General features: G+C 27.3%; 1 protein-coding gene across 1 annotated transcript; it reads left to right on the forward strand.

The window, feature by feature from the left end:
• The first annotated feature begins 10,293 nt into the window (after positions 1–10,293).
• Positions 10,294–13,326, forward strand: OCT59_016774 (uncharacterized protein). Its single transcript, XM_066145909.1, has 8 exons — positions 10,294–10,386; positions 10,459–10,610; positions 10,682–10,809; positions 10,885–10,983; positions 11,069–11,221; positions 11,295–11,428; positions 11,522–12,815; positions 12,903–13,326. Exons 1-8 carry the CDS (start codon positions 10,337–10,339, stop codon positions 13,056–13,058), a joined length of 2,166 nt encoding a protein of 721 aa, XP_066003646.1. The 5' UTR covers positions 10,294–10,336; the 3' UTR covers positions 13,059–13,326.
• Positions 13,327–14,200: the final 874 nt, after the last annotated feature.

The raw sequence follows: 14,200 nt of genomic DNA on the forward strand, positions 1-14,200 counted from the left end.
AAGGTTATATTATACTCATTATCTATATACTCAGCTATTTAAAATATAAAGATTAGAGTGAACTATACTGTATAAAATAAAAAACTATACCATACATACAACGAAGGTTATATCATACTCATTATCTATATACTCCCTTTTCACTAACGTTAAGTGTTAATTTTGTACTACATTTCACAATTTTATATAAATACAGTCAACTCTCTTTATAGTCACACATTTGGGACAGTCCATATTTGGTGATTATAAAGAGATGTTACTATATAAAAAATTTCTTATATTAGTATATCATAATTCCGGCCAAAAATTAACATAATTTTGGCCAAAATTATACTTAAAACTTTATTGTATCGTAACTCCTCCAATATTAATCGTAGAGAGATGATCTTACCGCCATTCGATTCGTCTTGATGAGACGGTTCTAATGGTATAAAATACATCGAAATCCAATCACTAGATTAATTTCCGAAATTAAAAAATATTAATGGTTTTTGTGTAATAACTCTGCCAATATTGATCCTAGAGAGACAATCTTACTACCATTCGATTCGTCTTAATGCGACGAATCTAATGGTATAAAATACATCGAAATCCAATCACTAGATTAATTTCCGAAATTAAAAAAATATTAATGGTTTTTGTGTAATAACTCTGCCAATATTGATCCTAGAGAGACGATCTTACCGCCATTCGATTCGTCTCGATGAGACGGTTCTAATGGTATAAAATACATCGAAATCCAATCACTATATTAATTTCCGAAATTAAAAAATATTAATGGTTTTTGTGTAATAACTCTGCCAATATTGATCCTAGAGAGACAATCTTACTACCATTCGATTCGTCTTAATGCGACGAATCTAATGGTATAAAATATATCGAAATCCAATCACTAGATTAATTTCCGAAATTAAAAAAATATTAATGGTTTTTGTGTAATAACTCTGCCAATATTGATCCTAGAGAGACGATCTTACCGCCATTCGATTCGTCTCGATGAGACGGTTCTAATGGTATAAAATACATCGAAATCCAATCACTATATTAATTTCCGAAATTAAAAAATATTAATGGTTTTTGTGTAATAACTCTGCCAATATTGATCCTAGAGAGACAATCTTACTACCATTCGATTCGTCTTAATGCGACGAATCTAATGGTATAAAATACATCGAAATCCAATCACTAGATCATTTTCCGAAATTAAAAAATATTAAATGGTTTTTAAGTAGTAACTCCGTCAATATTGATCACAGAGAGATGAGCTTACCACCATTCGATTCGTCTTGATGAGGCGATTCCAACGAGCTATTAATCGTCTTTTTACAATCACTAGGTACTGAGAAATTTAGCAAAATGTTAAATGGCGCAGTAAACGTAAATCAAGAAATATAATAATGCCGATGCTTAACATTTTGTTGAATAACTCATCAGCCAGTGATCGCAAAAGGATAAAACTACCACCATTCGATTCATCTCAGTGAGACGATTCTAACAAGCTATGATACATCTTTGTACGATTATTAGATGCCAAGTTATTTAATATATTCTTTATATAACTGTGATTATAAACGGTTCTTTTTAATATAAGATTTTTGAGGATAGGTGTGATAGTGACTATAGATAGATTGTGACTATATAGGATAGTTTTTAATAATAAAGTGTTTTGAACATTCAACTGGTGTGACTATATAGTAGAATGTGACTATAACGGGAGTGACTATAGAGGGAGTTGACTGTACATAACAGTCAGTGAAAATGTCATTTCTCTTGCCGATCATTAATTAAAATAATTTTGTGTAACTATAATTGAATATATCACCACGTAGCTAAAAAAAGAAATTTTTAATACAATACTTATACAAATTAAGTAAATTAATAGTTCATCATGTGTACTATAAATATTCGTCATCATTTCCTCTTTAGTAATATTTTTTTTTTCTTTATATATTACAAGAAAGTTCGTCTTAAAAATGAAGTTTTCCTCAAAATGCAACTTAAAGGTGGATATAAAATACAATTTAAATAATGCAAATATATGTAATTTTATGAGAAGAAAAAGATTTATTAAGTTAAAAAAGGCAGTTATTTAGGGAGATTTTGTGTAAACTGCAAAAAACCAATTTTTATAATAAAAAAAATTTTTCTTGATTTCAATAAAACTCTTAACAAAAGCTTTCTTAACCAGCAATTATTTCATTTTTAGGTATAATTTGGTGAAATGAACAACTTTTGTTAAGTTTAGAATGGTGATTATTAAGCTAGATTTTTTGTTATTTATAAATTTTGTTGAATTTTTTAATTATAATGCTAATAAAAAAAATTTTTTTTTATTAAAATAATATTATTAGATCTATTTGGGCGTTATAAATGAGGTTTAATTGCAAAAATAGTTAAATATTATGTTTTTATTTGTTTATTTAAATTAGACATTTAATGCCTTAATTCTTAATATTATAGTAATCATGTAAATTATTATAACATTAAAAAAAACTTTAAAATTTTTAATTTTAGTTCGTTTAACAAGAAAATAAAACAAAAATTATTTATTCATAGAAAAATTCTTATTGACTATTAGGTCTATTTACTTGTTAAGTCATAAATACAAATAGTATAATATGAATAAGTAAAATATTTTTTTATATATATAAAAAGTATCTAAAGTAGCGTTAAAATAAAAGATATTTATTGAATATTTAAAAAAAATAAGCAAAAGAATAAGGTTAAATAAATTTTCTTAATTTTTATTAGTTTGTTGTATTAAAATAACCATATAATTGATTACTTTCTTTGGCCAGATACAACTGAATAAAGTGAAGTTTTTGACTTTTAAAAGGTTTGAAAATATTTTTCAAACCTTGAACGAACATGTTTACTATTATTGGAAAAAATGTTACATTGCATAAATATGGTGTTACCTTTGACCTGAAAATTTTGATTTTAATGTAATTTAGGCCAGCATTACGAATTTGGCCAAAATTAAGAAAATTTCGGCCAGAATTAAGATCTGAAAATTGTCGATTTTAGCCATTTGTACCAACTTTGGCCAACCTTAAGTTTACATATATACTATATGCCATATAGCCATACTGTCCCAATAATTTATATTGAGATATCATAGTACAAAAAATCTTCCTCTAATTTTTGGGGACATTTCCACTGACTGATAAACAAAAATTTTTTTTTGATGAAATTTCATTTTTTTTTTTTCAATGTTTTATTAATTATCTGTCAATAGTATCTTTTTAATTTTTATTAAACTCAGTGTATTATTTTTAATATAAAATTACTATATTATACATGTTTATTTTATTAAATAGTAAAATTACTATAAATATGTTTTACTTTAAATATAATTTCAATACTCACCACTTTGGTTATATCAAATTATCTTTTATGTGTAAGTAAGTTTGTTCAGCAAGTTAAATCTACTTGTATTTTAATTTTCATAAGGCTAAGTATGATATTTATATAGAAAGCATATTTTTTTTAACGGTAATAACTTTTAAATTTTTTACTTTTTCGTTTATAACTTCAGAGCGTAATTACACCACTTCAGTCAAATGAAATCGACTTTTTAAATTAATTGAAAGTTGTTCAGCAAGGTCGAAACTACTTATATATTAATTTTCATGAGTGTGGGTATAATACTTATGGAGAAAAGTGCATTTTCATAACGGTACTAACTTCCAAATTTTTCATTTCTCCGTTTACAACTTCAGAGCGTAATTACACCTCTTTGGTCAAATGAAATTGACTTTCTAAATTAATTGATTGAAAATTGTTCAGCAAGGTCGAAACTACCTACATATTAATTTTTATGGGTGTAAGTATAATACTTATGAAGAAATTTACATTTTTTGTAATAGTATTAATTTCAAATTTTTCTTTTACTGTTTATTAACTTTATTAATTGAATATTGTTAATCTACTTGTATATTATGTTTAGTTTAGCTTCACAACATATTTAAAATTGGATTTAATAAAATATATTAATTAATAAATATATTTTATAAATTATATGTGTTATAATAAAAATTTAATTAGGTTAGAAGATTGATTTGCTTATTTTTATATAATTTTTAAGGTTAGATATTAACAATGCTTAGCGATCATAGTAAAAACCTATGCTTAGAGCTACTAATAAAAAATATTTTTGGGACCTTACCTATATAAGTATTTTCCGGGGTCTTTCATTACTTTAATGCAATCATCCATATATCCAAAGCCCAAGAACTGAAAGCTAAAATCTACAAAATGGAAAAAAAAATTAAAATAAAATTAAAAAAAATACTTGTTTTTAAAAAAAGTTTTGAAGTTTTAATTTTGAAACTTATCCATATATCCAAAGCCCAAAAACCAAAAGCCAAAATCTACAAAATAGAAAAAAAAATTAAATAAAATTATAAAAAATAATTTTTTTTAAAAAAAGTTTTGAAGTTTTACTTTGAAATTCACTCGTATATTTAATAATGCTTAAGAATCGAAAGTTGAAACCTACAAAATAGAAAAAAAAAAAAAAAAAAAAAAAAAAAAAAAAAAAAAAAAAAAAAAAAAGAAAAAAAAATCAAAAAAATATAATAAAAATAAAAAAACCAAAATTCGTAATATTAAAAATAAAAAAAAATAAAACCAAGATTCATATATATTTATAAATCTTAGTTTTCTTATTTTTAAAAGCCCACTCAAACCTAAAAAAAATGAAAAGAACGGTTATTAGTAACTATTCATTAATATTAAAAAAAAAATAAAAAAAACAACATATATACTTACAAATCTTGGTTTTTTCTGTACCTACAAAAAAAAAGAAAGAAATGATTAGGGCAATGACATATATTAGCTAATATTTTAGGGGGTTAGGGAGTAAAAGAAAATCTTAGGTTACACATAATATAAACCATGTGAAATGGTTGTGATTGGTCATAAAATCTTACCTGGGGGTGGGGGAGTAAACGTTACTATTAAAATAATATTAGCTAATATATATCACTGCCCTTAGTAAATCGTTATTTAAAAAAAAGATAATTTCAAAAAAAAATTTCAAAACTTACCTTTAAGATTTGGTATCCAAGTAGAAGCCAATTTCTCTACAAGAAAAAAAATAAAAAAATATTAAAAAAACATTTTTTATGACATTAATAGTTTTGAAAAAAAAATTTTAAAACTAATTTTTGGGATTTCAGTATCTAAGTAGGAGCTGATATCCCTATAATTAAATATAAAAAAAACGTTTATTTTAACATTTTTTTAATAGTTTCAAAAAGATTCTTCAAAACTTGTCTTTGGGATTCAGTATTCACGCCAGAATTGATATCCCTATAATAATATAAAAAAAAACATTAGAAATTAACATTTTTTTTATTAAAGTTTTAAAAATTCTCAAAACTTATCTTGGAATTTGGTATCCATGTCCAAACTGAATTTCTATATAAAAATATTAAAAAAAAATGTTTTTAGCATTAAAAATTTTATAAAAGAAGTTTTGAACCATTTTGTTTCGAAATTTATCTGGAATATCGGCATTCACGTTGGAGCTGAATTCCTATATAAAAAATAAAAAAACGTTTTTTATTAAAAAATGCTTTTAAAGAAGTTTCAAAACATTTTGTTTCAAAATTTACCTGAAATATTAGCGTCCATGTTGGAGTTAATTTCCTATATAAAAAAATCAAAAAAAAACATTTTTTTATTAAAAAACATTTTTAAAGAAGTTTCAAAACATTTTGTTTCAAAACTTACCTGGAATATCGGCATTCATGTTGGAGCTGAATTCCTATATAAAAAAATCAAAAAAAAACATTTTTTTTTATTAAAAAATATTTTTAAAGAAGTTTCGAACATTTGTTTTAAAATTTACCAGGAATATCAGCGTTCATGTTAGAGCTGATTTCCTATATAAAAATAATAAAAAAACATTTTTTTAATATTAAAAAATGTTTTATTAAAGGAAGTTCTAAAAATCTTTCGAAACTTACCTGAAATATTGGTATCCATACTGAAATTGATTAAACAAAAAAAAACTGTTTTGAAAAAAAGATTTTTTTTTGAAATAGTTAAAATAGTTTAAACTATTATTAATAGTCTAAATTCAGTAATAGATCAACTAATTACTGTGGCTGTGGCTTAGTACATCATATGATCATAAGTTGAAATGTATCACTAATCTGCTAAACTTTTACCATTATTGATATTAATTAAATAAAAAATCATTTAAAATTGTCAAAAAAGTTTTTAAGTTGATTGTTTATTGCTAATAAAAATCAATAAAAAAAATATTGGTCAATTTATGGTTTTTTTATATTACAACTCAACCAAAAATCAACCAAAAATTGACCAATTAATTTATGCCAATTTTTTTCTGACTTTTGTAATTAGCTGAATGTATGACGAATATACTTGTGTTCAAAATTATTTTAGTATTACGGAAATACGTAATTACGTAATTCTGTAATTATTAAGTAATTCATTAAAAAAACTCCGTCGTAATTAATTTCGTATTACGAAAATATTTGGCCAGAATTAGCCTTAATTTTGGCCGATTTATATATAAAAACTTTAACAAATAATAACTCGGCACCCAGTGATCCGTTTTGGATGATCTTACTACCATTTGATTCGTCTCGATATGATGATTCTAATGGTAGTAAGATCATTTAAATCCAATCACTAGATCGCGCTCCAATACCAATAACTTTTAAATATTTATAGTGTAATGTAGAGGTAGGCTCCGAATCTGGTCAATCTGGTCATCCTAGGATCAATCCGTCAAATAGGCGGATTCGGATTGATCAGATGAATCCGTCAAATAGACCGGATGGATGACCGGATATCCGATCAATCCTATACGGGATCGACAAAAAATTTCCTTTTTAGGAAATTTATGTTATACGACCAAAAACTAAATTTAGAAAAACTGGTTTTTTGTGGAACGGGTATCGCCATAAATGGAAACGATCGACATACCCGTGTGTCACGTGACAACAATTAAATACCTAATCATAAATTCCGGCTGAAATTAAATGATCGGCGAAAAATTTCCTTTTTAGGATTCTTGTGAAACCAAAAATTTCATTTTTGCTGGGAAACAAAATTGCCTTTTTTGGATCTGTGTAACGTTACTCATACCCTAAAAAGGATAATTCCATGCCGATTACTTAATTCCGGCCGGAATTATAATCAATCCGGTCAATCCGCGGATAATCCGATGATCCGATTTTTTTAATCCGGATTGATCCGTCACGTGATCATCCGGATGACGGATTGACCAGATTCATCCGGAGCGCACCTCTAGCGTAATGGCTCCGCCAATTTCAATGCTAGAAAGATGATCTTACTGCCATTAGAATCTACTCGTCATGACGAATCGAATGGTGGTAAATTCATTCAAATCTAATCACTAGATCGTGCTCCGACACCAAAATTCATTAAATGTTTATAGTAATTTTACTACATCAATATCGGTTCTATAGAAATGAAACACATATCATTAGATTCGTCTCAATGAGACGAATCGAATGGTAGTAAGATCATCGAAATCTTATCACTAGATCCCGAGATATTCGCAATTTCGCACAATTTTGGAATTTCAGAATATGTAATTAATTTTGTAACACGTAATTAATTACGTAATTATGTAATTAATTACGATTTCATAATTTCAGATTTCAGATTTGCGAATTGAATTTTGGAAACAACTATAGTGATGAATCATGTGATCAATTTGCCGAATTGTTGCTGAAAGGTCTTATTGATAAAATAAATGATTTCAATCAGTGGTATGGAATATAAGGTAATATAAATTCTTTATATATTACTTGTATAATATATAAGATAATGTTGCTTGCCGAAATTAGGTAATTTAGGCCAAGGCTGAAACTTTTTTGTAGCCGAAAGTTTAGGCAATCAAAAATAAATTTGCCGAAATTTATAATGCCGAAATTATTGCTAAAAGTCTGAAATTTGACCGAAATTATTGGTATAATTCTGGCCATTTTTAGGACGTAATTCTGGCCAGAAATGATCAACATTATAAATTTCCTTTTTTTGGAAATTTGTGTAACCTTTGTAAAACCGATTTCACCAATTTTACTGGGAAACAAAATTTCTTTTTTTTGGAAATTGGTGTAATGTCACGTGATACAATATCATAATTTCGGCCGAATTTTAATTTTGGCCAAAATTAAGACCGAATTTTGGCCTAATTTCGGCATTTTCAGCATTTGATTTGATTGGCTAAAACCTTTCAAAATTTCCTTTTTAGTTTCGGCAGGCAACCTTAATATAAGAGGAGTAATGTAAGGTGAATAAAGTGCATTTTACATTCCATATTTTATATATAAGAGTAATATAGATTGAGTAATTTATATGATCTTACATTCAGTTATTTAATTAGTCAATCTACTTTCTACTCTCTCCTGCAAATTCTACAAATAGATTTTATATACTGAATTAGTACTGTATATAGTCAACTCCCTTTATAATCACTCTCATTATAGTCATATTATTCTACTATATAGTCACATTAGTTGGATATTCAAAACGTTTTATTATTAAAATCTATTCTATATAGTGATTATAATCACAATCTATCTATATTCACTATCTATATTAAAAAGTACTGTTTATAGTTACAGTTATGTAAAGAATATAATAAATTGCTTAACATCCAATAATTGTAAAAAAATGTAATACAGCTTGTTGAAATTATCTTATTGAGATGAATTGAATGGTAGTAGTTTCATCTTTCTACTTTGCTAGAGTTTTGCGGCCAAGTCTTCCTCTACTTCTTATAAAGCATCATCAAACTAGTATCCTATCATCTCCAAAGGGTAACTATACTACTGAGTACTTAATTCTTCAAGTATACAGCACCTTATATGAGGACATCCCCATCAGATCACTTTTAAGGCTGATCTGAAACTAGAAATACACTGCCTACTCATTCTTAAACAGTTTCATTTTTCTATGACCACTGGCTGATAAGATATTTAATGAAATGTCAAAAATCAGCATTTTAATATTTCTTAATTTACATTTACTGTACTACTAGACATTTTGCTTAATTTCTCTGCATTTAGTGATTATAAAAAGATGATTAATAGCTTTTTAGAATCACCTAATCGAGACGAATCAAATAGTGGTAAGAACATCTTTTAGGTGTATAACTAAAAAAGTTTAAAGAACAAAAAGCTTTAAAGCTAGGAGATAAGAAATGAAAGAAAATGAAAGGAAAAAGGAGAAGGAAGGGAAAGGAAAATAAAAAAAAAAAGGAAAAAGAAAAATAGTGCCAAAGGGAAAGGAAAATGAAGAAAGAAAAGGAAAAGGAAAAAGAAAGAAAATTAAAAAAGTTTAAAAAAGGATGTATAAGATACTTTTTTAAACTTTTAATATGTATAATGTATAATATGTAATATTTAATTAACATAATTTAACAGGTTAAATATATATCTAATCATAGATTATTGGTTAAATTTTTTTAATTGTAGTCAAATATAAACTGAATTGCTAAAATGTGTAACAGATTAGTTAAACTTTGCCAATTTATTATATGACCAAAAGTTTTAATTTTAACTAGTATCAAAGAATTTAAAAATTTTGTAAGTTATCAAATCTTTAAGAATTTTAAAATAACTTGAAAAATTTTTAAAGATCTATATTCTAAAATTTAAAAATCAGTTTTTTGCAATTATTTTATTATTCAGTGATCCAATTTGGCATTTTTTTTTTAAATTATAGTTTTAAAAAAGTTTATTTAAATCTGATTATTAGATTTTAGAATAATCAATTTAAGTACAGACCAGTTATAAGTTGTTCAGATCCTATTAGTCTTATTAAAGCATTTTATAATTTTAAATTTTTTTTATTTGCTAAATAGTTTTATGCTTAAACTTTATTTTAAATTTCAATGGTAAATTACTAAAGATGGTAAATGGTCTTTTTTTAGACTTACCCAGTACTCAGCAAATTTAGAATCAAATAGCTTTTTATAGGTTTTTATAACAAAAATCTTAAGATTGCGGTCTTTAAGCTAATTTGATCTCTGCTAATCTTAGAGAAAGTAAAATAAAGGCCTAATTTTGCCACTTTTTGGTCTTTAGCCAATTCTGCTATATTACAAAAAATTGAGTGTGTAGCCTTATTACTTTTCTGAAAAATTTTCAAAGACTGAAAAAGACTAAAAGACCATTATCCATCTTTATAAATTAAAGTTGCTGCGGCAGCTGCGTATGCCGATCATTTCACAATTAGCCACAATGATGATCATCATTTTAAGAATAACAGATAAGTTTTTTGTGAGAAGGTATTATTTATTATTCTCAAAAAAAAAAAAAAAAGAATGGCTCTCGCAAATGCAACTTTTGCAGAAATACTGGACGATTTATCAAGGTTTTGGTTATCATGATATATTTATCAGCTTATTTATAAAGCTGTTATTTAACATTGGTATTTAATTTTTAGCCGATTTATAATAAACGTACCAGAAGAAGAACTAGCATCCGTTGAAAGAATTTGTTTTCAAATCGAACAAGCACATTGGTTTTATGAAGATTTTGTTAGAGAACAAAATCCAAGCTTGCCTAGCTTCAACTTAAAAAACTTTTCGGCAAAATATATCCTTTTTTTTCATTTTCATTTTTTATCTTTTTAGGAAAATTCTCAATTATCCATAATTCTTTCACACTTTTTAAGCATTGTCCTTTATTACATCAATGGTCTCACGAGCATGAAAAGGCTTTTGCTGATTTTATGCAGTACAAAATTAGAGTTCCCGTGTGCGGGGCAATTATGTTAAATGATACTATGGAGAAGGTATTTCATAAGAAAAAAAATGAAAGTGTGCTCTCATAGTTAAAAATGTTGATAAATATTTATTTGTTGAACTAGTGTGTATTAGTAAAAGGATGGTCTTCTCGTTCGGGATGGGGTTTTCCCAAAGGAAAAATAAATAAGGATGAACCTGATTCTACCTGTGCTGCTAGAGAGGTGAATATTAATTGAATATAAATGTACTTGATGAAAAAAATGAATGAGAGGCATCATTTTGTTAACTGTATAATAATAATTGTAGGTTTTGGAAGAAACAGGATATGATATTTCTCCTTTAATCAAAGAGCAAGATTACGTTGAATTAACGATTCGTGAACAACGTATACGCCTTTATATCGTTGTAGGTGTCTCGGAAGATACCGAATTTTGTCCGAAAACACGGAAAGAAATTAGCGTATGTCGTTTTTTGGTTATTATTTTTTACCGTTTATATCTGATTGTATAACTCTGTTTTACATTATCAACAGAAGATAGAATGGCATAAGGTTGCCGATTTACCAACGTGGATTAAAAGTAGAGATAGAGACACTCCATATCATTGTGGAGGAGGTTGTGTGAAATATGGAAGTAGTAGATTTTATATGGTCGTCCCATTCGTGAGGTATGCGAATGTATAAATCATCTGAGAAAAACCTCTATTATAAATAATTATTGAACTTGAATTATTGATCAAATGTTTAATGTGACCCAAAAGCAAACTACGAAATTGGCTTAGAATGCAGAGAAAAATTGCTCGTAAAAAAGCTGCTGAAACATCTAATCAGGAAGAATCGACTGAAGTAGTAATATTTAATGGTCATGCTACAACTTCTAACGTCAAGGAGACATCACCAGAAACTTCTGTACCTGGCACAGATAGTGAAGGCAGTGCTCATGAACAATCTCCTAATATTGGTGCTCAACTTAGCCAATTTTCACCTCAGACAATAGATTCTCAGAATATTTTGAATTCAATACTTTGTGTAAACAGACCAACGTCTACACAGCCAACAAATAATTCCATTGAAGAATCATCACAGTTTAAACAAAATCATTCATATTTTTCAACTGGTCCTATTATTGATCAATCGCCACAAACAACTCTAGTACAAATGAAAAATCCTGTTATAAACGATTATTCAGCAAATTTATTACCACAACTTGGTAGTTTGCAGATCTCAAATACTGTATTTTCAGAAGAGCGAAATTCTCCAAAAAATTACTTGAAAGGAATTTCGCGTAGTAATTCGCAAACTCCAATTCAAAATAATAATAATCGTGATATTACTGCACCAATTCCTATACACGCTCGGCAAAATTCATTATTAAGTCTATTTGCTGCATCAACTTCCGCTAGACCATCTAGTTCTACTTCCCTTCCTTCAACAAGTGTCGAATATGATACACAGCGAAGAAATTCTTTACTTAACGTTCTTCAACCAGAAACGTCTATTATCACTCCTTCGAAGAATTTGACACATGACGATATTGTCCAACATCAATTGCAACAATTCAAAGTACAATCAGATTCTTACGATACTATAAAGTCATTAAATGACCATGTTAAAAATGATTCCGTCCTTATGTTTCAAAATGACAATCCTTTAGTAGCAAATTCACAACGATCAGAAATAACCAATTTTACGAGGAATATAAAGGATCCTTCTTATAACGAAAATTCAAATCAAAGTGTAACGATGCAAAAAATGTCGTCTAATATTGGACATATTGGACAAGGTCGACCTTCGAATAATAGTGATAATAATAGTGAAATTTGCGAAGTTGCTCGTAAAATGTCGCTATTGGGATTATTTTCTACTGCTTCAAATTCTGGTGATGGTTTGCCCATTGTCGACATTTCTTCGGTTGATGCTCCAATAAATATCCGTACCAATTATCAAGCTCCTGGTACTTTACTACATACTAACATCACAAACTCATCCACAAAAACTACACTATCACAAGGTTATGGACGTACGATTAATGAATCAGATAATTCGATTGGGAAGGTAAATGAAAAGGATAACAGATTTGTTTTCTAAATAATTATATGAAATATATTTGAAAACTTATGATTGCAATAATCATTTTTCAAGGTATCTCCGGATTTTCATGTTCGTCATGAACTTCTTAATCGTATTCACGCATTCATTCCTCCAGGGGGTACTAAATTGTTCCATGACCAATCTGCTGATAAAAATCCTATGACTAGTTTCAAATTTGATATAGAGAAGATTGTTGCGGCTTTATAACGATGATTTGACGATTATACAATATTGATTTATTTATGATATGTAATTTTGATATATTTAATATTTCTTATCAAAATCTTGTTTGTTAATAATCAAAAATTATTTTATTAATATTATATAATTATGTAAACATTTATAAATATTTAGGTAGTTTATTAATTTCATTATCAAAATCTATTACAGAAATGAGTTGAGAAGATTGCTGCATGAGAATCAATAACAGCTAAAAACATTTACAGTAAAAGAATTTCAATTTAGCAATTACCAGAAAGTATTCATCCAATTATGCGTGTTAAAATATTTAATCTAAACATGCTAGGGTCAAAAGACAAATTTTATTAAGGAAATGATATCAGTGGTAAGTATCCGGATGTAAAATCGTTACCGGGTTAAATTACTGGATATGTCCATAATTTCCTAAATTGCGGGATATTTGACAAAATTGATGTTGTTGGCAAATAATGACCGCAGTAATAGTAAAGTGCATCGCTGGGTAGTTAAAAGTAGTGTTAAAGTGCATTACTAGCCCAGCGGCACGACACCAACAAAATTTCGCGATCACGTGATCACGGTTAATTCATCATCACGAGTCACACCCTCCGCCGTTTATAATGAGGATCCTTAATGTGTACTCCGGGTATAGAAAGCCCAGATTGCACCAATTTTTTGAAATATTTTATTCTGTAATTTTGGTATTTGGTAATGTATGATATAACGTTTTTTTCAATTATTTATTTTATAAATTACGAATTCAAATACCCTATGGCCTATGGTCTATACTCGACAATCACGTGATTTTGTTTCAGCCGATTTATATCATGTAATCTGAAATTCAGCCAATAAAAAACTGGGATTTCTTGTGTAAAGTATAATAAAATGCAGTTTTTGAAAACAAACAAGATAAAACATAAGAAAAAGTGGATTTTAGCAGCTACTATTTTATAAAAGTCATAAATTAATAAAAATTTTTTTTAAAAAAAATTACATTTGATTCAGATTATGATTGGAATTATTAATTAACCTGAATTACCATATGTTCTGACTAGTAGGGGTGTATGATATTAATATACAAACTGGCCAAGTTTTGGAATTATGTACTTGTATGAAATAACATTAGCATTAAGCTAAAATCATGCAATTTC

The sequence above is a fragment of the Rhizophagus irregularis genome, chromosome 25 (genome assembly GCF_026210795.1).
Source record: "Rhizophagus irregularis chromosome 25, complete sequence".
NCBI lineage: Eukaryota > Fungi > Glomeromycota > Glomeromycetes > Glomerales > Glomeraceae > Rhizophagus > Rhizophagus irregularis.

Bases quoted from the DNA above. Each gene is read 5' to 3' on its own strand.
- OCT59_016774 (XM_066145909.1), top strand. From the start codon at position 10,337: ATGGCTCTCGCAAATGCAACTTTTGCAGAAATACTGGACGATTTATCA. The intron at 10,387-10,458 runs GTTTTGGTTATC...TTTAATTTTTAG, and splicing joins ATACTGGACGATTTATCAAG to CCGATTTATAATAAACGTAC. The intron at 10,984-11,068 runs GTGAATATTAAT...TAATAATTGTAG, and splicing joins CTACCTGTGCTGCTAGAGAG to GTTTTGGAAGAAACAGGATA.